At 38.1% G+C, this 24,689-nt stretch overlaps 1 protein-coding gene across 5 annotated transcripts in view; it reads right to left on the minus strand.

Moving 5' to 3' along the window:
• The window catches only part of MYT1L (myelin transcription factor 1 like), a 101,674-nt gene that overhangs the window by 25,085 nt on the left and 51,900 nt on the right, over positions 1 to 24,689 (minus strand). For all 5 annotated transcript variants that reach the window (XM_032213857.1, XM_032213856.1, XM_032213854.1 and 2 more), the window contains exons 7-13: positions 23,237 to 23,327; positions 20,201 to 20,308; positions 16,051 to 16,262; positions 13,879 to 14,126; positions 10,577 to 10,816; positions 7,986 to 8,107; positions 7,023 to 7,091 (exon numbers count right to left, since the gene is read on the minus strand). In XM_032213857.1, coding sequence (XP_032069748.1) covers positions 7,023 to 7,091; positions 7,986 to 8,107; positions 10,577 to 10,816; positions 13,879 to 14,126; positions 16,051 to 16,262; positions 20,201 to 20,308; positions 23,237 to 23,327 — 1,090 coding nt within the window. The remainder of the gene's footprint in view (positions 1 to 7,022; positions 7,092 to 7,985; positions 8,108 to 10,576; positions 10,817 to 13,878; positions 14,127 to 16,050; positions 16,263 to 20,200; positions 20,309 to 23,236; positions 23,328 to 24,689) is intronic.

Raw genomic sequence — 24,689 nt, forward strand, 5'->3', positions numbered from 1 at the left:
TGTTGGAAGCCAACTTGTGAAGCTCGCAAATGGGGGTCACATGACCATGGGACACTGCAACTGCAAGGAATATTTCCAAGTCCCTTCTTTCAGTGCTGTTTGGTATCTTTGACAGCCACTGAATGAAGAACACTTGTACTGTCTGACTTTGGGATATTCAGAATGTTGAATGGTTAAGAATGTATAAGATCTGGAAAGAGATTTTAGTAAGACCTATTGACAGCATAGAAATACTCCCCAAATGATGTATGGCATTTTTTAATACAATGTCTGTTTCAAACAAAGGTAATTCATTTCCATGGAGCTTTTCAGCGTAATCTATATATATATACAGGGTAAATACTGTAAAATTCTCACCATGGATATTTGAATATTTCACACACTTTTTTTTTAAAAAAAATTGCAAATTCACTTAAGCTATATTCTTATATTCATTTATTTTGGAATAGATCCCACTGATCTCAGTGAGATTTCTTTTTATTAGGTAATCCAGTATAAATTAAGGATATAGTGTTCTTCCTCCACTTTAATTAAAAATTGAAGTGAAGCTAATCCACCTCTGCCACATGAGAAAAATATCAACTCTATAACAAAAGTCTACAATAAGGAAAATTCAGTCAATTAGTTGCAGGATATTTCATGTCATTTTTTTCTCTTTTTTCCCCCTCCAACATTAAACCACAATTCCACATCCATCGATCATGTTTAGTACCACATCTATGATCCTGGCCAAGAATGGGTGCACTGTTAGTCTATGGCATGGTTTCCAAACAGGTCAAAGGTTAATAGGGTTGGATAAGGGATCTATTATTATATTTACTGTTTATTTGTAGTATTATTAGTTAAAATAGTACTTATTAAATTATTTTCATATAATATTTTTTGTGGGTAGAGGAATAATCTGTAATCATGAAGGTTGATGAGCTGAAGAGTTTGGGGACCTCTGGTGAGGACCTGTGAGGCTCCAGAAAGGTTGAGAAAGTTCAAAAAGCCAAGGGTGATTGAATATCATCAACTATCATTCTAAATTGATTGCAACTATATTACACTATGCTATAATACATTTTCTAGTATTTATACATTTATTCAGGAATCAAGAAAAATATTGTTTTGCAAAAAGTTTTGGCAAGATGGTGATTTTTTTTATCCTAGATCCTACACATTTTATAATTCAAGAAATACAAAATATATATAAAAATATTTTGTATGCTTTTGAATCTATATATCAGGTTCAGATACTAAAAATTAACCTTGATGGCAGTAATGTTCTTTCAGAGACAGCAAGCTTAACTGCAAATAACTAAAATGAGATTAAAACTATCAAGTAGAGCAGTAAAGAATTACAGGTGAAACTCGAAAAATTAGAATATTGTGCAAAAGTTCATATATTTGAGTAATACAACTTAAAAGGTGAATCTAAGATATGAGATAGACTCATTACATGCAAAGCAATATAGTTCAAGTCATGATTTGTCATAATTGTGATGATTATGGTGTACAGCTCATGAAAACCCCAAATCCACAAATTTAAATTAGAATATTACATGCAATCAATAAAACAAGGATTGCACATAGAACAATATCGGACCTCTGAAAAATATAAGCATATGTACTCAGTACTTGGTCTGGGCCCCTTTTGCAGCAATTACTGCCTCAATGTGGCGTGGCATGGAAGCTATCAGCCTGTGGCACTGCTGAGGTGTTATGGAAGACCAGGATGCTTCAATAGCGGCCTTCAGCTCTTCTGCATTGTTTGGTCTCATGTTGCTCATCTTTCTCTTGCCAATGCCCCATAGATTCTCTATGGGGTTCAGGTCAGGCAAGTTTGCTGGCCAATCAAGCACAGTAATCCCACGGTTCCCATTGAACCAGGTTTTGGTGCTTTTGACAGTGTGGGCAGGTGCCAAGTCCTGCTGGAAAATGAAGTCAGCATCCTCATAAAGCTCGTCTGCGGAAGGAAGCATGAAGTGCTCAAAAATCTCCTGGTAGATGGCTGCGTTGACCCTGGACTTTATGAAGCACAGTGGACCAACACCAGCACATGACATGGCTCCCCAAAGCAACACAGACTGTGGAAACTTCACACTGGACTTCAAGCATCTTGCAATGTGTGCCTCTCCATTCTTCCTCCATACTCTGGGTCCTTGGTTTCCAAATGAGATGCAAAAGTTGCTCTCCTCAGAAAAGAGGACTTTGGATCACTGAGCAACAGATAAGGTCTGTTCTTCTTTAGCCCAGGTAAGACGCTTCTGACGTTGTTTGTTGTTCAGGAGTGGCTTGACAAAAGTAATATGACATTTGAAGCCCATGTCCAGGATCCGTCTGTGTGTGGTGGCTGTTGATGCACTGACTCCAGCCTCAGTCCATTCCTTGTGAAAGTCCCCAACACTTTTGCATGGCCTTTTCCTGACAGTCCTCTCCAGGCTGCGGTCATCCCTGCTGCTTGTGCACCTTTTTCTTCCACACTTTCCCCTTCCACATAACTTTCTATTAATGTGTTTTGATACAGCACTTTGGGAACATCCAACTTCTTTTGCAATTACCTTTTGAGGCTTTCCCTCCTTACGGAGGGTGTCAATGATGGTTTCCTGCACAACTGCCAGGTCAGCCGTCTTTCCCGTGATTGTGATTCCTACTGAACCAGACTGAGAGACCATTTAAAGGCTCAGGAACCCTTTGCAGGTGTTATGCCTTAATTAGCTGATTAGAGTCGGAACCTTTGAGCCTAAAATATTGCACCTTTTCACAATATTCTAATTTTCTGAGATTGTGGATTTGGGGTTTTCATGAGTTATAAGCCATAAGCATCACAATTATGACAAATCACGGCTTGAACTATCTTGGTTTGCATTGTAATGAGTCTATCTCATATATTAGTTTCACCTTTTAAGTTGCATTACTGGAATAAATGAACTTTTGCATGATATTCTAATTTTTGGAGTTTCACCTGTATATACTTGGAAACACATCAAAACTGCCTTTGAAACTTCCAAAACTTCCAAGTTTTGGATGTAAATACAAACATGAAAATTATGATGTGGGTGGGAGAATCTCATTCCAAAGAACAGGCACAATAACAGAAAAAACTTCCTGGAACCTCACAGATTCCTTTTACCTAAAGGTCTTGTAAAGCAATCATTCTACTGGCAGAAACCATAGGAGTTTTTTGGGAAAGGGAAGGGAAAGGCAAAAAGAAAAAAAAAAATCCATATGTTCACTTGGAAATAGAAAAACAATATTCTCCACATTGTTCTTGTGGTAAGTTCTATTTTAAAAAAAGCTCAATTACTTCCACCCATTTTTATAAATTAATAGAAATGTGTCACCTTTGTATGTTGAAGAAAGAAAGGACAGAATTAGTTGTAGGAAGCAAAAATAGACAGAAAGATATTTTGCTATTATAACTAGCAAGCAAGTGCTATGTGGCGGACAAGTAGGAGAATTTTAGAAAGGATTAAATAATATTATTGTTTCTGCTTCAACTAGCACTTCCAAAAATGGCTGGCTTTTATTCTCAGATATCTATAAACCTAAAACCTCTCCTAATGTTTCTGGTAAACTGATGGGTGTTCCATGCAAAATAACCAATGTTAAGCTTTCTATTTTTAAAGCTTTTCTGGAGTAACCATCAGTTTCAAAAATGAGCTGTCATTCATCTTACTGTGAATCTCCTGGAAATAAACAACCCAAATCTATTATGAATAGGAACCATATCAAAATTATTTTATATATCTACATTTTTCATTGTAAGTATAAAGCACTGTCCAGGGATACCAAAATATTCTCATTTACTATATGATTTTTCCACAAGGTTCTCTAAAGACTAGACTATGCTGTTGAAACAATAATTCTAAAATCTTCATTAGAAATTTCTCTCCTGCTTATTTATATTGCTACAGGAAATGCAAATGAAGTTTTTTGGTAGACAGTTGCATTCTATCCTTTCTGTTTTATATATACTTGATTGTAGTGACTATTCTGATTTGAAATGTCATAATCCTGTTGAGTCATCTGACTAAGCAACTTGGTGATTTATGAGTATGAAAGAACAAGTATTTGCCCTTGTATTTAGCTTGCACATCTAGGAAATATAAGCAAATAGCAGCAGGAAAGATAAATGTAATTCCACTTGGGATTATGGGCTTTGTAGGTAGACACTATGACTATCTACATTTCCTTCTATGTTGGTTTTCTGAGGTAGGAGAGGCAATATGAGAATTCTCCAAAAGCCATGAAGAAATAAAAATGAGACAAGAGAAATGAAGGAAGTGCCTTGGGATGCAGCAAGAAAAAATCATTTGGCTCCACATGGGAATAGGACATCAATTTGCTGTTGATGTGTGGAATGATTGGTATGGAGGTTCAGTGCTATGTAAGCCAAGGCAAGTCACCTTGCTCCAATTTCACAATTTATGAATAGAAATAAAAACAAAATGCAATTTTCTAGTATTAAATTAATCGTGCTTCTGAACTGCTTTGCTTAAAATCAAGCAAACCTTATTTTATTTTTGTTTGTTAATAAAGAGCAATGTTTGCTAGTGAGGAGTTCATTTAGAAAGAATGAGTTACCTAAAACGCTGCATTCAATTTCATAAGCAAGCATTGCAACTGAATTTCCCCTCCATGGATCCCCATATGCTCCAAATAATTCCTTAAACTTCAGAGAAGACCTGGAAGTTAAAGAATTGAGTTCAGGAAGCAAAGGGGATCAGTTTTATTTTTCATTCTTATTTATTAGAGTGCCTGGTAGCTCAGTCTGGCAAGATAAACCAGAATGTAAAAGCACAACCTTATGCTGCCTTGATTTCAGACTATCTAGGCCAACCTTTTTGAAGTATAGCAGCCCTTGTTTCCCTGCATATTTTTATTTGCAAACCAATTCAGTTTCTACTTTCAGTCTGGAGTCTAGATTAAACAAAAAATGTCACACTCATTAGTGGATTGCCTGAAATGAGATTACATGGCATTCGACAAAGTAGACCACAACCTACTTCTTGTTAAGCTAGAAAAAAGTGGGATAAATGGCACCACCACCAGATGAATCCGTAACTGGCTGACAAAGCATATTCAATGAGTAGTCCTTAATGGGCCTAGGTCTGCATGGAAGGAAGGAAGGAAGCAGTGGGGCACCACAAGGTTCTTTCTTAGGCCCAATACTCTTCAATATCTTCTTAAATGACTTAAATGAGGGAATAGAAGGGTAACTTACAAAATTTGCAAATGATACTTAGCTGGCAGGAATAGCTAACAGATAATAGGCTCAAGATCCAGATGGATCTCGACAGACTTGAACACTGGGTCCTATCTAACAAAAAGAAATTCAATGTAGAGAAAAGTAAAGTCTTACACTTAGGCAAGAAAAATCAAAAGTACACAAATAGACTGTGCGAAACCAGGCTTAATACTAATAACTGTGAGAGGGATCTTGGAATCTTAGTGGACAACCAGTTAAATATGATCTAGTAGTGTGCAGCGGAAGCCAAAAAACCCAACACAATCCTAAATTGCATTAACAGAGAGATATAATCAAGATCGGGCGAGGTACTAATACCACTCTATAAAACCTTAGTAAGACCACACCCAGAGTACTGTATCTAGTTTTGGTCACCACACTGTAAAAAAGATGTTGAGACTCTAGAAAAAGTGCAGAGAAGAGCAACTAGGATGATTAGGGGACTGGAGACTAAAACATGTGAAGAACGGTTACAGAAACTTGTCATGGTTAGTCTAGCGAAGAGAAGGACCAGGGGAGACATGATAGCAGTGTTCCAATATTTGAGGTGCTGCTACAGAGAGAGGGGGGGGGGTGTCAAGCTATTTTCCAAGGCACCTGAAGGTCAGACGAGGAATAATAAATGGAAACTGACCAAGGAGAGATTCAACCTAGAAATAAGGAGAAATTTTCTGACAGTGAGAACAATCAACCAATGGAACAGAAGTTGCCTTCAGAAGTTGTGGGAGCTTCATCACTGGAGGCTTTCAAGAAGATATTGGACTGTCATTTGTCAGAAATAGTAGCAGAGTCTCCTGCTTGTGCAAGGGGTTGGATTAGATGACCTACAAGGTCCCTTCCAACTCTGTTAATCTAATGTACATTTTTGGAATCTAACTATTCCTTTTGTAGTTTCTTTTTTCTTTACCAGTGCCTGGTAGCTATCAATGGTAGTTTTATACTTATTCTACAATCTATTTAATTATTTCTAATATTGTATTGTATTAATACTATTTAATCCTGTTTTCTTTTCGTGTTTGCAATAATGTCATTTACTAGGTCCCCCATCTTTCCCAAGTCATAGAGCCATATTTGATGTCTGTTTGAGGCAGCACAATTCAAGGCACAATCATACTATCAGAAATCACAATGCTTCTATCATTCCAGTTCTTCCTACAAATTATAGAGGTTTATTTTTGGATCATAAAGGGATATTTCCATTCCATCTTATGTAAGTCAACAAAACCCCTCAGATTATTCCATTGCTCAGTTTTTATGTCTTTATTTTTTTTAACTTATTTCTAAAATTTGAACTTCATTCAAAGATCCAGATTTTTTGTACTTAATTTTAGACATTTCTAATAAAACATCTACCCAAGCTAGCATTATACCATGATGTTATAATTTCAAATGTCATTTTGTAACTATAACAATTAACAAGTGGGGGGGGGGGAAATCATGCTATGATTCAAAATTTGTCACAGTTGAAGATTTCTTTGGTTAACTTTCTTCATTTCACTTGAAAATCCTATAATGGACCAGCTACTGTTTATCTGTGTTGATGATTTATTACAAGCTTAAGAAATTCTCAATTGGTTTGGTTCACCAAAGTGGTACTCATAAACCCTGAATCCTAGTTAGTAGTTTTATCACTTCATTTGAAAGACTGCAAAATACCCAGGAATCTTTATCTATCTTATCTTTGCTGTGAGTTGCTGTTGAATGGTGCCCTTTTATGAACTAGAGTCTTCTGTCGGTAAATACTAAGATTTTTTTTTTGTTTAAAGGAATGGCTTTCGTCGTATCTTACTTGAGTTCCTGTGAGCTTGTGGCCAGCATACTTCGAATACTTTTATCAGCCAGCGGGCAGCCAGACAGACTGTAAAACAGGTCAGGACAGTCAAGTAAGTTGATATTCGTTTAAGCCAAGTTTTTTCCAAACAAACACAATGCTTAAAAATCAAATAAAAAAATTATAATGCAGAAAAGCGATGAAGCGGGCAAGTGCTGCAATATTACATTTTGTAATATAAGTTAACCCTCTGAATATGTTTAACTATAAAATGTGTAGAATTTTTGTTAAAAGGACAAGATAATAGCTATAAAAAAAAAGTATTAGTGATCCATGGGTTAACTATTTGAAAGAGTTAAAAATTTCAAAATTGTAGTTGTTTTAAAAGAACAAGACGTTTATACAACACACAAATTAGCATGCTATTTAAGTTCAACACGTATTACTCAAAGGGTTAACATGTAGTTCAACATTTTTACTTTGACAGCATTGTTGAGGTAAGCTGAAAACAATAAATTGAAAAGACAGAATCCACCATGAAAAAAATGAAGTCACACCTTCTATGAGAGGCGTAATTACCAGTCACATGACCACTCCCATCACACCCTGGTGTTGGACATCTGCCACCAAACAAAAACAAAACAAAAACAGCCAAAATAGTAAGTATGTTTAAAAAAACTTTGAAAAGTTTCATTGTTTCCAGTTTAGCTGCAATGTCTGCGAGGGGGGTGGGTGGGGGGGGATTTAAGCATCCTATCAGAAAAGCTGCAAAATGAAATGGCATTTCAGTACAATATAGCATCGTTAGGGACAAGCAGCTTCATCACTTAAACTTAACTGACGCCTGAAACATTTATATGCTGCAAATGCTGCATGCTCATACTGCAAGGCATATATGCACTTGTTTATTCAGATAAGACAACGAGAGAGAGGTAAGGTTAAGAAGGAGTAAAAAATAATTTCACCTCACATTATGCTTACGTTATTAAATCCTTTTTATTCTCTTTGCATTGAGGATATTTGGGTTTAGGGCTTGGAATGGTGACTTCCCCGGGATATCTTCTTTCTTCTAATGCCTCTTGGAAAGGATCTAAATCTTCTGGCTGTAAGAAACAAACCATATTTAAATGAAATGCTATTGTGTTTACCGCTAAAATTTCCATTGAAGTCAAGGACCTTTTCCTATTTATTCCTCTGGAGAGAAAAAGTCCACAAATCACAGCTTTGAAATGTTTACAGTGCAGGTGGCACCCTATGTTGCATTGAAACCAGGGGTCTGCATGAACCAACATTCTGTATAATTGTCATGGGTTTTTATTCAATACATATTTAATTAAGGTAAGCGCTGCTCCAAATTCATACCTCTTGTTAAGAGTACTTACTCTTATAATATTGTGCACAATATAGAACAATGTGTATTATATTGGAAGCTTCTATGTTGAGAGAAAACAACTGTCACAAGGTCGGCGTTCATGATTGAGGCAGACCTAGAACTCCCAGTCTCCCATTTTCTAGCCTGGTGTCTTAATCACTTGACCATTTAAACCAGAGCTAGTCAACCTTTTTATACTTACCGCCCACTTTTGTATCTCTGTTAGTAGTAAAATTTCCTAACCACCCACCGGTTCCACAGTAATGGTGATTTATAAAGTAGGGAAGTAACTTTACTTTATAAAATTTATAAAGCAGAGTTACAGCGAACCCCTCCCGCCCGCCGTGAAAGCTGGAACGCCCACTAGTGGGCGGTAGGGACCAGGTTGACTACCACTGATTTAAACACTAGACCAGTGTTTCTCAACCTTGGCGACTTTAAGTCCTGTGGACTTCAACTCCCAGAATTCCCCAGCATAGCTGGCTGGGGAATTCTGGGAGTTGAAGTCCATAGGACTTAAAGTCACCAAGGTTGAGAAACACTGCATTAGACCAAGTCTGCCTGCAGGGGAGGAAAGTTAAAGTCTCCCGGCCATCAAAGGTCCGGAAGACCAACTACACTAGCTCAGCTGGTTGGTACAAGAACAGACTCTCCAGCTTATTTCTACAGCCCAACCAAATATACAGGCATTCACACCCCACTATCAGAAGAATGAAGCCTCTGCCTCTGACAGTCCCTGTCGTTGGCATCAAGGTTGCTAAAGGACCTAAAACCTAGTTGGGGAGATTTCTGAGTGGATCTTAACACGTCCTCTCAGGCAACTTTCAGGACAGGCAATTCTCGACCTACGACTATAACTGAGACCAAAATTTATGTGGCTTGCTAAGCAAGACAGTTGTTAAGTGAGTTTTTATGACCTTTCCTGCCACAGTTGTTAAGTGAATCACTGCAATTATTAACCTGGTTGTTAAGTGAATTTGACTTCCCCATTGACTTTGCTTGTCAGAAGGTCGCAAAAGGCGATCACCTGACCCTTGGACACGGTAACCGATAGATATGAGGTCGTTGCCAAGTGTCTGAATTTTGATCATGTGACATAGGGATGCTGCAACGGTTGCAAGTATGAAAAATGGTCAAAACTCATTTTTTTCAATGCCACTATAACTTTGAAGGGCCACTAAATAAATTGTTGTAAGTCAAGAACTACTTGTAAAGTTTTAGTCTGCTGCCTTGCCTCATCCAACACCAAATGCTGAGGAAGAGGGTCTTGTGGCAAACAGATCTAGCATTAAACACCAGCATCTTGAGGCCAAAGACATGAGCAAACTAGTTACCTGTAACAGTAATAGGAGGAAATATCCATATCTCAATTTTTTTCCTACTGATGGTGTAAAGGTAAACTGTAGCACTTAACAAGGAACTTTTTCTATCTTTACTATTTTTCAGTTTTGTAGTTATTGCAGCAGAAAGAACAAAGTGTTAATGTAGTTCTAGTTTTTTCTTCCTTTGTTCATATATAACAGATTTCCCCAATATAAGAGTAGAGAAAATATGTCCTTTCAATAGGCTACCACTGAATTGTGACATTGTTAGATAAATGAAAGTGCCAATTCTGAAAAAGGTTTAAGTAAATTGTACCCTGACCAACTGCATCCCTACAGTAAATACATAATGAAGTCCTTTAATCAATATTTTTAAAAAAATGATATACAGCAGAGCAGTGTTTCTCAACCTTGGCAACTTGAAGATGTCCGGACTTCAACTCCCAGCATTTGCTGGCTGGGGAATTCTGGGAGTTGAAGTCCGGACATCTTCAAGTGGCCAAGGTTGAGAAACACTGCAGTAGAGTATCTTTGGGGAAGCTATTGGTGCCAGTGCATTCCCCCTGGTTAGTGTTCAGAAATATAAGAGCTTGAAAACAACGCCAGGGAAAAGGAAGGGAAAATAAGGTGGTGTTACAACAGGGGGAAGGGATGGTAAACAAAGCAACCCAAACTGTATATTATAACCTATTAAATGAAATAATAAAATGTATAAGAATGATAAATGCTAAAACACTTGTAACCAAACGACATGCTGTATGTGATGATGGGTTTTTTTTTTCTGTTTTGTTTTTTCTTTTTTTTCCTTTTCATTGTTGTGTGTATGTGTTGTCTATGTAATAAAAATAATTTTTTTAAAAAAAATTTAATAGACCCACGTTAATTTCCTTGGAGTCATCTTCGTCTATGGCGTCAGGCTTCATTTTTGTGTAGTCCACAGGCAAATCCCAGCAGTCGCTCTCGTTCAGCTGGTAACACCTGTTGTTCATCACAGCCTGTTGTTGTGGTGACATCGGTTCCAGCGGCGTCAAAATGGTACAGCAACCCTCGCGCTGCTGCCGCTGCTTGTTTAAACTCAAGTCCAACGTCCCGTTTTCATCCACCTCCATGTCAGGATTCTGGGTAAAAAGACACAGAGACACACACTGAGACCAAAATGTATGTGGCTTGCTAAGCAAGACAGTTGATTAAGGCAGACCTAGAACTCCCAGTCTCCCATTTTCTAGCCTGGTGTCTTAATCACTCGACCATTTAAACACTAGACCAAGTCTGCCTGCAGGGGAGGAAAGTTAAAGTCGCACACACACACACAACATATACACCAAAGAAGACAATTCAGCTCATCACTATCACGGTTTCTTTGAAAAATATTTCCCTGGGACTAATAATTTCACCATTTTAATTTGCTCAGTCCTTTGTGTTAACAACTACATCATTCTGGATTGACTTGGATTGACTTCTTACAGGGAAGCGGAGAGAAAGAGTCCCTGAAATGTATCATTTTAAAGGTCAGGAAGAACAGAAAAACCCTCCGCAGAGTCAAAACTATAGCAGAAGGAAAGAAGAAGAAACTTTTCCAAATCTCTGATTGCAAATGGCACCAAACTGAGCAGCAAAAGGCACCGGAATGGATGGAGCTGTGCAATGCACAAAGTTGTTCAGCGTTTGTGTGTACGTGTGTGGCGGGGGGGGGGACCCCGGTCCTTTCATTCCCCATAGCGACAGAGGCACAGGAGAAAGTGGGGGGGGCATTTCCCTTCTGCCTTTCCCTCTCGCTAAATACTTTTAAAGAAAAGTTTAGAGTTTCAAAATGGATGTAAAAAAAGAGGTTTCCCCCTTTTTAATATAAATGATGATAGTCTATAACAGTGTTTCTCAACCTTTGGTGACTTTAAGTCCTGTGGACTTCAACTCCCAGAATTCCCCAGCCAGCATAGCTGGCTGGGGAATTCTGGGAGTTGAAGTCCACAGGACTTAAAGTCACCAAAGGTTGAGAAACACACTGGCCTATAAAGATTAATAGGTGTGAACAGAATTATATGTTATTTATCCCAGCAAGACGAAAAGCAGGGACGCTCAAACTGATTGCTTTAGTCAAAGAAAAGAACCTATTTCAGTTTCCATGCGGAAACCACTTTTAAATTTCCTCCTTGCGGTGGAAAAAAAAAACGAAATTGTGATTTTGGTTTTCCTGATTAGATAGTTTGCTGTTATACAATTGGGTAGTATATATTATTGTGTAAAAGTAAAAAAAGTCGAGGTTGTAATGTTATCTATCTTCTACTGTGCTAAAAAAGAGTCAGAAGTCAATGCCCCCCCCCCCACTTTTGCCCTTCCACCACACACTTTCTCCTTTTTCCCCTTTTCCACTCTTAATTTTCATTTATTTTTTTGTATTTTATACTCTGACAAACTAATAAAGATAATTCCCCCTTTTTCCCACTCTTAATTTCCCCTTATTTTCATTTATTTTTTTGTATTTTATACTCTGACAAACTAATAAAAATAATTAAGCAGGCGAGGAAGATGAGAAGTAAATGGGATTAAAGTTCACTTTCCATCTTCCTGCCCCATCCGTGCCTTTCGCTCTCACTTTGGCCTTTTCTGGTGGAGCAAAGATAATATTTCTCTCAAAACGTCCTTTTCCCAGGAGGCCATTAAAGCCCACCCGAAAAAGAAAGACCCCGGCCCAGAAATCTTCCTTCAAAGCCGAATTTCCCCCCATTTCCTTCATTACATCCCCCCAAAAAACCCCCGTCTTCCGTGTCTCTTCCGTACTAAATGGGAGCCTTTGGGCGTAGTGGTGGAAGGGCTGGCCTAGACACCAAGGGAAGCTGAGTTCGAGTCCTGCTTTTGGGCCAGCCGTTCTCTCTCAGCCCACCTCACAGGGTTGTTGTTATGTGGGAAACATTAAAAGGAAGATGAGATACGTTTTCCGCCTTTCAGTTATTTGTCAAAATAAGACAGGTGGGATAAAAATCTAATAAACAATAAAAATAAATGAGCCGTAGGCCATTTATTCTATCAGAACATCTTATTCCTCATCAATTCAATGGGATTATTCCTTCATGAGGGCTGAAGGTGGCATTAACTGCCCCCAAAATACCATTTTGAGTTCCCCCTCTTTCTTTTAAAGTAATCTAATTTTGTTCCTAAATAGGTTTAATGCTACTAATAGCAGGAAAAAAAACCCCCAAACTCTCTTTTTAAAAGAGGCTAATAAAATGAACTGAGGGGAAAAACTGAAGAGTAAAAGATCCTCTATTTGACTCTTATAGATCCTTATATTTCCTTCCACAGTTACGTAATGCACGTACTTTCGCTTTATGGAAAGGGAAAGATAGAATTAAAAATTAAAAACGCTTTTCTTTCCTTTTTTGAAATAGCAGAGGATGCTATTTTTAGGCCTCGCTTCGCCTCCCAACAGTTTGCTTGCAGCGGCCCCTGGTGGCTGCAGGGAGGAAGCACAGCTGCTCTGGGCTTTTATACCAGCAATAAAATAATTTACAAGGCCTTAAAAATGACTTTTTTTCCACAGTGAAATACACCTTCAATGTCTTTTCTCTTTCAATCCCAATAAATGCATTTTTAAAAATATAATCTTTTTTCCTCCTCCTTTTTGAAATTAATTCCTTTCGTCTTCTGCCAAAAGTGATTGTTAAGAGGGCACTGTAATTTTTAAATAGCACTATTAGAGCAGTGTTTCTCAACAATGGATATACGGAATATACTAGAATTCGTCCCACAATATAAATTAATCTGGGAATAATATTCATTTTGAAAGTGGTCACCTTTCCCCAAAGAGTGAGGTTTAATTATTCCTATTTCCTGAAGAAACCTCTCTCTATTTGATTTGTATTAAGAAATCTCTATTTGATTTATATGACATACTACTAAGTTATACATTTTAGTATGCAAATGCCGTACCTAATATGAAAAAGCAAGGGTGAAAGTAGACATTCTTTCCTAGTTTCTCTGAATGGTGAGAAAATGGGAGAAAACATCCTTATTACTTTAGACGTGGGAGATTTAAGGCATATACTGTTTTTCAATTTGTTTACAGGAATGCATGCTTGGACTCTGCTACACTTGTAGAAAAAGGCTGTGAAAAAGAGCATTTTGTGGGAGATGTAGCAAGAACGCACAGAGATGTGTAGATAGATCTGCCAATCATTATTACCCTGGAACAGAGATCCTGAGGTTTTGTGGAGAGGTTCTGGGGCATTTCTCTGCAGCGAGTGGAAAGATTCAGGATAGCCGTGGCAGCCATGTGTGCTGCTTCCATGTCGTGGGTGTAGTCAAAGCTGCTCTTGCTGCAAGTGCTGCTGGCGCTGCTCCCTCCTCCACAGCTCATGTTGCTGCTGCTGCTGGGCGCATAGCTGCTGGTGGTGCTGCTGGTCGGGCTCGAATTCTTACAGTAGCGTTTAGCTGTGGAAAGGAAAGAGGACGAGAATGACTCCCAGGAACTCTACGGGCACCCTTGAAGAAGTGGTGCCATGCGCTGTGCTCTAAAGGAGCTGCAGGCTTCCCTGGAGGATTTATAATATCTCTGCATGTCTTCTTGGCCCAGGAAACCAAAAAAGCAAAATAATAATCAACCAAGTATTCCATTGCGACACGGGGATGAGATTAAGTGGGGGGAAACGACTCTGAGGACTTTTTGCACCTCTGGAATGCCTTGCAGTACAGGGGATAAAGATGCTACAAACAGGCAATCAAATAAATGCATTTTATTCAAAAGCAGAATTTCCCCTCCTGTTGCCCTCCAGGTCATCCTTCTATTGTGTGTACAACCTAATGTTTCCAGGAGTACAAGAAAGAAAGAAATTCTGACATCATTACACAAACATCTGGCTGGTTAGGAGGAAGGAAAGGACAAACACTTGAATGCGGGTTACCTACCAATCCCATCGAAAGAGCACGAAACTTAACAATGTGCCCTTTTCCTTCTAATTTTCCCCATAACAGCAACTCTTCCAAAGCTGCTTCCCTTCTCTTCTGCCCGCTGACTTTTTGCCAGTCATTCTCTATTTGATTCTGATTAATCTCTAAATATGCATTGGAATGACGAAGCCTTTTAATGAAACTTCTCCGCCTCAAAGATAAATGAGTATATTATGGAATTTGAATATATAACAAGAAGCAATAAATATTTCAGGAAGCTGTTAGCAGTACATATAAATTTATATTTGAGTCGACCTAAACTAAAGTGAACTCTCTTCATCACTTCTATAGGTGTCCACAGCAAAGCAGGTCTGCGTCAAAATAACCACATGCGATGTCATGAACTCATGTGACCAGGATTTACATTTTTTTTTTTCAGAAACCAGTTTCTGGCAAAAAACACCCCATAGCGAACAATGGGTTCATTTAATGATCACAGTGTTCATTTACTGACTGCTGCAAAAAAAGGTCATAAAGTCAAGAATAATCACCTGGGGACTCATCATGACCTACGGCCAAAATTACTTGCTCGATTGTACTTGTAGTAGGTGAAGGACTACCGGTACCAGTAAGTGGTTGCCAAGAACTGACACAGACTCGCACATAATCAAATGGACACAGCACTAGCAGGTTGGATTTGGGAATTTTCTTGCAAAAGACTATTAGGATTATCTAGCTTAAAAAGAATAATCCAGCTGTAAAGGATACCCAGATGGAAAAGAATAGGATGGAGGGGAAGGCGTACACAAGCAGAACTTGTATTGCCATTTCATTTTCAATTTTATGTTAATTATGAGAAAATAAATTAAACCGATCATGGAAAGCTATCACAGTGGTAAACCCCCAAATATAGGGCTTCACAGGTCGTTCATGGCTATTTCTGTAATTTATAATATCTTCTTCACTTGAAAAGAAAATAAGGGAAAGTGTCCATTTGAACTGCATCGAAATCTGTACACATTCATGTGCTTCACATTCTGTGGAGCTATTTATCTTGCACAATGGCATGTACCCGGGTGTCCAAGTAGTGCCCCATGGGCCAGATGCATCACGCACAGACCACACCCATCCCAGCTGTACGAAGGGGAGAAAACGTTTTGATATCTCACGTGATGGCAACGTGAAGCCACAAATTTGAAGGCAGAAGTAGCAGATAGCTTTAGAGTCAGATGATGTAATGTGTTTTAGAACTGCTATTATAATTTTAACAAAATGAATTCAGCAATCTATGAACACACTGCTACTCAAGCAAGGAAGGGGAAAAAAGGAGGCACGTATCTCCCTGTCTACTTCCAAATCTGTAGGAAACTGTAATATGGGAAAATAAACCAGCTAGCTGGGGGTGTTTCGTTAACAGTGTTAACAACTGTATTTATTTTGTAATAGACGAAGAATGTGCATCTCATACCATCATATCCTTTGGGGGATATATCTCTGGATTGTACTTTAGGTGCTATGGCTCTCTTTCCATAGGCATGGTTGTCATAACTGTTATATTCAAAGGTGGTCTTAGAGTACTTCTCTAGTTCCTTGGCCAGGTTGGAGCGAGGTGTTGTGGTAGGAACATTATTTCTGTAGCCATACTGAGGAATTTCCAACTGCTTCACAAAACACATGGGCCTAGAAAATGAAAAAGAAGAAAGGGGAAAAATCCATGTCCTATTAAAAGCATAAACCACAATTCATAAACATGATAACACTTTTTCTATTTATTGTATTCAGATGGTAGCAGCGTTTTATACTTTTGGACATCTCTCTGTTGAACAAAAATCGGGAGCAAACGGATTGCCATCACAACATTTGTTTAACAATATAGAAATAGGAAAAAGTCCTCTTTAAACAGCCCAAGTTTAAAAACAGTATTTTTAAACTTAGGCAATGTATATATTTAAATATACTACAAACTCCAGAATGGTATATCTCAATCTAGAATAGTAGATTCTTGGCATGGGAAATATATGGTTTGATTCACAGACTCCACAATGCTCAGTGACTAAACTGTGCTAATCCTACTATCTACTGCTGATCTTGGAACTCACCCAGTTCAGTTCAAAACTCAAGTTGCTGGGAGACTTATACATCTCATACCTACTTTTTCTTTCTTTTCCAGGAACCATTTCGATTAGAACAGTTCTATACTGGAACATGACTATGAGTTTTTTTGAAGGACATTGTGATTTGACAATTTCAGCTATTTTTGTCCTTTTTTTTTGCAGATATCAATGATATAACTGCAAATATTTTTGATCCTTTGGATAGCTCCATAAGTCTTGTGTTTCTTTACACGCTATGATAAAAAGATGAAGAATTTCAAGCATTTTACCTCCTTGCTTCCTAAGTAAATGAGAGTATGGGTTGTAAATGTATAACAACTGAACACTCTCTGAAGGTAACCCAACATTAGTTTATACATTCAGATGGATAAATTCAGATTGTGTCCTCAAGGAAAAAATAATTTCTCTCGGTCTATAATTAAATATTTACGTATAAATGAAGTACAATAATTACTTCTATCTTTTGATTTCCATGTTTGAGACATGAAAATGAATCAAAATTGTTTGGGCCAGTGCATTTATAAGCATGAGATCTGGGACTGGCAAGGCCAGGAATAATAAGCCTATGACCAGACACAACCAGCAAGTGTCATCAATATCCAAGTTTACAGCAAAACATTGGTTGCTATATAAAGATGGCAGAAAAAGATATAGACTGAAAACCTGGTTCTGGCATATCCATATAGGCCAGATTCCTGGATTCTGCAGTAGCTGACATTTCTTTTGCACCTGTATTTAAAATAACTAATCCATCTTAGCCTCTTCATGTCTGTATTTCTAAAGGCAGATTCATTGCCATGCCTAGGTGAAGCTCTAGGCCAATTAATATGAACAGAAATACATTAAAGCTAATCTTTGGCTGCCACAACTTCTGATTTTATTCTAGATTGCAATTTAAAAAACAAAAAACAAAAATTTAGCCTATTCTACTCATAGTGCAAAATGGGATTTCCTCAGGAACCACTAGCTGTATTGGGAATGGTGAGTAATCCATCATAGACACTCAATCTTGTAGTAGTTGCTGATATCAAAGTCAAGACAATTTTCCTTTAGCAGACAATATAACAATAAAGCAGTTAAGTTGCTAGGATAGTTTTCAATTCTCTTTATACCAGAAGGGGTAGGATTTAAACATACAAATTGCTTATGAATTACTCTGTTTTAATTCAAAAAGGAGGGGAAAGAGCAACAAACTCTGCTTAGTAAACATAGGTAGTACAGGGTACATTTCAAAATATTCACCTTAAATACCTGTACAAAATAAAAGTTGTCATACATCTGAGATCATAATATAACTCAGATCACTTATTATCTGAGGGCACGACAATGTTAAAGGCAAAAGCAAAATGGTCAGAATAATTTTGATTTGAGGCATCAGCATTCAGATGCTGCTTTAAATAAGTTTCGTTTACATGGCATCTGATTTCTCATTAAATAAAATGTTTGTTTGTTTGTTTGTTAAATTTATTGGCTGTCCATCTTGCCATAGGTAACTCTGGGCGGCTTACAGTTACATCTTAATTAAAACATAAAAAAGTTTAAATCAAACCTTACAACCAAAGGCACATGGGGAGGGCAGGACGGAGGAAAGTGGGATCTGTTATTAGTCAATCGACCACTTCCATTGTGCTGATCACTGAGACCCCCAAGCCACGTCTTTAGGCCCTTACGAAAAACGGGAGGATTGCTGCCAACCTCCCATCGGGTTTTAGCACAGTAATAAAAGTATACTAGTTTTTTTTTTTTCTGGCAGTAAAAAGGGTAGAAAATAATTATGTTTATTAAAATTATGTTTGTTGTTTCTGAAAATGGAAAAAATAAATGGAACAATCCCTTCACCTAAAAGCTAAAATCTATCCAATGTTCTTGAGCATAAGCAAAAGCACGTCACCCATTTGAAAAATTCTCTTAATTTTTCTCAGGAAAATAGCATGGAAAAAAACCCACTAAAATTATAGAATGCACACATCTAATTTTACTTCTGTCTCTATACTACATTGCAAAATATGCCATAAAATATTTATGAAATTTGAAAATCCTTTCTTTGTAGTAATGATTTGGTATGTTACTCATATACTCTGATTCTCAAATTTTCCAATTATAAAAAATGGGGAGACTTGAAGAGAAATCTGTAAGCATTATAAATTTCTGTAGTTACAGGGCAAAATTAGTATCAGTAAGTACCATACATTTAAAATAGTAGGTACAAAACATGTCTGGATATTTATTCTAAATGTATTTTTGACAATAAGAGTTCTTACTACAGATAATATCTGAAGACATCCCAAAGTAGCTCTAAATAACATTTTCCCCAGATAGTTTTTAATACTATGATATGCCCCTACATCCCACTATAGAGGGCGATACACACTTTGGGTGGAAAGAGCTGCGGATTAGCTCATTTAGGAGTCCATCCCAAGAAGACGGCTGAGTTTTCAAATCTGACTCAAAGAACACGTTGAACATGGAGATTTCTTGAATAGCATATTTTCTTAAGGTCCAATTAACATTAGAATTATCACTATGAGGCATTTGAATAATATCTGAATCTATAGCTTCCAGTTTGGAAATCCTGTAATTTCTAATTCCTATATCAATTACTTCCGTCAAGCATAAATCTTTGGGAAGAAAGGTATGGGGAAATCAGATAAATTCTGCTGTTTTATCTTAAAACATGTATCATTTCTCCTTTCAACTAGTAAATAGCTATACCCACTCTATGTGAGTAAACTTTAGGGATGAATATCTTTTTAACGAGTCTGACTTTCAAATACCTCGGGAATCCTGCCTTTCTTGCCTGCATTAAGAAAAGGCCTAAGGTTCTGCATTGGATGTCCTCTGTAGCCTATATTCCTGAGATGTTTCATGAATTATCGGCAGCAATAAAAATATAAGCTAGATAAACGCGTACATCAGTATTCTTCTTCTTCTTCTTTTTCTTGTTCTTCTTGTTCTTCTTTCTTTCTTTTTTAGAATATACTAAGCCAGCCAAAACTTCTTATAAATTTATAAAGCCAGCCAGTCTTTTTATAAAATCTTTTAAGCCTAACAAATGATACATTTTTGAACTATAATTTTAAACTTGCAAGCTAAATGTTGAAAGTAGGGCTTCTGGTTTTCATTTAAACTGATATTTACTAGTAAACGCCTGCTGGAAAAAACAAGACTTACCGGTAAATATTAGTTTATTTCCCAAAGATATCAACTTTTTTTCACACTGTTCATAGATTCAGAACTCCAGCAGGCAGCTTTACACCAAACAATGCCTAAGACAAAAATGAGCTTTTCAGCTTTATTGATATTTGCCAAAAAAGAGAGAGAGAGAGAAACATTACCCACCCTCCCCCAGGGTATATCGGTAGGCTTTCAAAGGCTGAAAACAGGATCCAGAAGCCCTAATTCTAAACACTGGTTCAAGGGTGACATATTTTTTTAGTGCTAAGATTAACTTCTTATTCAATTAATCTCGAATGCACTATTAAGTGTTAGAGCAACTCTGTATACCTCAAGACACGATCTGATGCCTGGTTTGATTTGGATGCATCACAGCTCTGATGCTTCTCTTGAGCTTTGGCCAGTTTCTCTGCTGCAGCAATAGGACATCCGGAGAGGCTGCAATTACAGAAAGAAAATGTAATTGTCCCATCCAGAATAGCTTCTTCACTGGGCTTTTATTAAAAAACATAAAGGAGAACCTGGCTGAATGGGTAGCGGGAAGGAACTATGTCTTGATTCACCCTCTGGAATGCAAAATTCTGCTTTTAAAATCACAAGGTTGCCATAAAAGATTAACTCCGGTTCCACTAGACATGACTAATTCTACCCATCTTGTGATCTACCAAGCCAGATAGAATCGCCCAACTACGTATTGTGACAGTCCAGGTGTTTAATTATCATTGTTTCTGCCCTCCCACTGTTTTTACAAAAACAAAGCTTAATGAGCTGGTGATTAGCCATCAAGAAGCTGGTGAGCTGCGTTCAACTCGATAAGCCACAAATTATGCTTTAGTTTGGTGTTGTTGTAAATGTTCAGGAGAACATTGCTGCCAGGCAAACAGAATATAGACTTACATATGCAATACTGTTGGCAGAATTTCCTACATATCTGCCAACCGTATTGTCTGCTGCTGCTATTGTTGCTATTAAAAAAAACTCAGAAGAAAATGGCTGGCTTATTTGAAAGTGAGCAACACTGAATTCAGCAAGGCTTATTTTCAGTGAAACTAGTTAGGACGGAGCTTTAAATAATCTTGTGCTGATTAGAATTTAGGAAAAAAGGGTAGCAAAAAAAAGAAAGGAAATAAAAATTCACTTGCTGTTGAAATTGATAGAAATTCTCTTGGGAGAATCCGGGCATCAACCCATAAGGACATAGCAGATAGAAAATGAAATGAAAATAAAGAAAAAAATTAGTTAAACTAGAACACAAACACATAGCTATCAAAAATCTTCTCAGAGTCGAATTGAATTAAACCAACTCCTGGTGTCTCTTCAGGATCATAAATCCAAAGAGTTTTAGGGAAATTACTGTACAATACAGTAGAGAATACTGCCTAAGCATTGCCTAGAACAGTGTTTCTCAACCTTGGCAACTTGAAGATGTCTGGACTTCAACTCCCAGAATTCCCCAGCCAGCATTCACTGGCTGGGGAATTCTGGGAGTTGAAGTCCAGACATCTTCAAGTAGCCAAGGTTGAGAAACACTGGCCTAGAAGTCCAAAAAGTGCAGTGTATGGACTACATTGAGCCTATCAACATCCTTTTCTGCTCCACTGAATCCAACTTTGTCCTTTCCTTCTTTTTAGAAAAAAAACATTGTGATCATCAGGAATCATTCATTCCTAAAGAACTTCTTTGTAAGAACCAGGACAAAAGGCAAATAAACCAAAATAATACCAACCAGCGTATCTTAATCTCTCCAAAGACATTAATCGCCTGAGATAGAAACTTCTAAGAATCCTGTATTCAGAATTGAATCCAGAATTCTAAACGTCTGAAAAGCACATCATTTTCAATCCTAAAACATTTCTGTGGTCCCTGTCTGAGGACTCATCTTCAGATGACATGCAGGACCAACGATAAGGCACTAAGGGAATCAGATATGAAATGCCAGACCAAAAAGAAAGGAAAGGAAAGGAAAAAGCATCAGGCTTCATTGCACCAGATCCAAGTTCAGTTGATTCAGATCCAATCTCACAGTAAGGGGGAAAAGCTACTGCTAGAAAGCAGAAAAGTGACAAAAACATGTATATAACCAAGAAGAATCTGGCACAGCCAAATCTATCAGAAGTAGACTGATACGAATGAATCAGTCTGATTTGTGGAGTTGTAAGGGTGGAAGAGGGCTCATTTCAGCTCATCTGAACGTATCTCCTAGCCAGGCATCCTTCTGGAAACACTAATTCTTGTCTGACGTCATCTCTTCCACTTTCTTGAGTATACATAGTAATTCCATATATGATGGCCTGATTAATATATAGGTTGAATTGTTTGCTACACCTCTCTAGCTAAAATAGTCTAACAACCCATGATATCATCAGATCCATAATCATTCAATAGGGCAAACATTTTTATATCCTTATACAGCTTCCCCTTGGCAATCAGTTTTGTATTTGGCAAAAAAAAAAAACCTTTCAAAAAAGTTAATGTTTTAGGATTTCATATTAAACTGAATGAGATTTACCTAAAGACTACCTCAGTGTTTCCTCGCGGAAGTGTAGGATCTGTCAGTCTATAAAAAATGTAATGTGGTTTATACTACTTGTTTTATGAATTTCTTATTTATAAGCATTTTTCTTTGGACACCCAAAGAAACCGTGATGGAGCAAAATGGAAAAGGACTCTGTTCTACTTCCAATTACACATGCCATCTTTTATTTTCTTCAATTAGATGCTCTGTTTCAGGTTTCAGTCAGGCAACAAAAGGAGCTCCTTTTTTTGCCCGCCACCAGTGTTAAAACCTTATATATACAAAAGGTCTTTGCCCATTATGGGTAGAATCAATCAGCAGGATATAATTTTTGCGAAACAATTGAACACCACCGATTAGCATGCAATTCACCCGACGGGCAAAAAAAGGAACAAGAGCCAAACAAGATTTCAGAAGCAAAAAGATATCAGCATTCACACAAAAGTTGAGTCATGACTTCAATACTTTTAATAAACTATAAAAAAGAGAGCATTTGCTGCAGCAACATCATTTTGTGGAAAAACCCAAACGCCTGTGACCTATTGAAGCACAATGTGGAGGCTTAATCACAGATTAGGATTATACTGTGCCAAAAGGTGGCTAGACTCTGCCTTATGCAGGGTCCTGAAGGAACTTGGAAAGTCCAAGTGCATTCAATCAGTTTTGAAATTTGGCTTGGAACTGATCCTGAATTAATTAACCGTGTTTCAAAGTTACCACTGCCCATCAAACATCAGGCAGTGATCTTGTCTTTTCGAGATAAGCCCCCAAACATTTTGATGTTCCCCACCCCGCCGGGAACCAAAGGTGCTGAAACATTAAACCTGCCTGTTCAGGGAGCTGGATCTTACCTTCGATGAGAATTCCTGTTGCTATTTACGTGGCCCCGGCCTGTGCAGCCTGGTGTAGGACACTTAAGAACGTTTTCATGCATGGCAAGAACTTGACAAGAAGAAGGAGGAAAGGAAACAGCGGAGTGTGGAAACAACAACAAGAAGAAAAAGATTTCAAGTCCAAGTTTATAGGAAGCTATTTTAGTACAAAGCAAGATTCATTAATGATCAGCATTTCTGAAAACAGACATGGGGTAGGTCGCGCCAATCAAGCCTGGGGAGGGAGAGAGGGCTTGCGGTGTGTTTATTAACGCAGGATGATGTTAAAACATTCAGGGTTATGAAGGGAAGGAAACCTAACGGTTAATGCGTCTCTGGTGTGACAGTTAAGCAAAAGACTGCAGACACAAGCAGTGAGCAAAAGTACTGAGGAGCACAGTGGCCGCTTGGAGCCATTTTAAGAAATATATACAGAAGGATGAACTGATTTATGTACACAAAATAGGCATCCAGTATCTGGAGTCAGTATAGCATAACATGTAAGCCGATTCATCTCAGGGCAGCCAGAGGTGGGCAGGAAGGATGTTGGTCCTGAGGCCTACCGAAGGAGGCTCAGTATATATGCAGAACTATGGCTTCTGAAAAGTTCAGTGGCAGTTGGAATCCCAGAAGGGCTATCAGAACGGTGGTTTTCTGCTGCCTTCACTTAATGGGGACGGAGCAGAAAGAGGAGAAGCACCAGGAACAAAGGGGGCGGGCAAGAAACAGGTTTTGAAGAAGGGCGGGTAAGTTGTGCAGACCAGAGCCAGGAAGTTTGGCTCATGATGCAAACAGGATTGTCATTCAAACAAATAGTGGGCAACGGTTGCATTTGGGTGATGCAGGAGCCAATTCCAGGGTTCATTTTCCTGGATCTCAAATTCTCAGGATTTGAGATTGCAAGAGGGCGCCCAGTTCAAAACATGTGTGGTCTGACTCACCAAGGAAGAATAATTTTGAGGGGGTGGGAGTAGGGGATGCCTCTGAGTCAATCTTGACTGCTTGTAGTTTACCTGGACTAGTCTGCAGGGTTTTTTGGGGGGGTATTTTGGGGGGGGGGTTGGAAGTGGTTTGCTCTCGCTTTTTACCTAGAGCCAAGAGAGAGGGACTGACCCAAAGTCACCCAGTTGGCTTAATGGCTTAATGCCTCAGGCAAGACTAGAACTCACAGTCTCCCAGTTTTAGCCCAATGTCTTAATCCTACACTGAGCTGGCTCACAAATATAATTTATCCTAAATAAAATCTTTAAATGCTAAACCAGAAAGTCATCCATTGGGGGAGGGAGAGGGTTTTTTTTACAGGGGGGGTAGGGAAGGAACAAAATGTGTTGTGACATTACAGCACAAGCTCCACCCTTTTTATACTTGCATGCAACATTGTGTTGCCAGTACAAAAGAGTAGAACTTGCATTGTGATGTCACCATGCACATT

The sequence above is a fragment of the Thamnophis elegans genome, chromosome 3 (genome assembly GCF_009769535.1).
Source record: "Thamnophis elegans isolate rThaEle1 chromosome 3, rThaEle1.pri, whole genome shotgun sequence".
NCBI classification, from domain to species: Eukaryota; Metazoa; Chordata; class Lepidosauria; order Squamata; family Colubridae; genus Thamnophis; species Thamnophis elegans.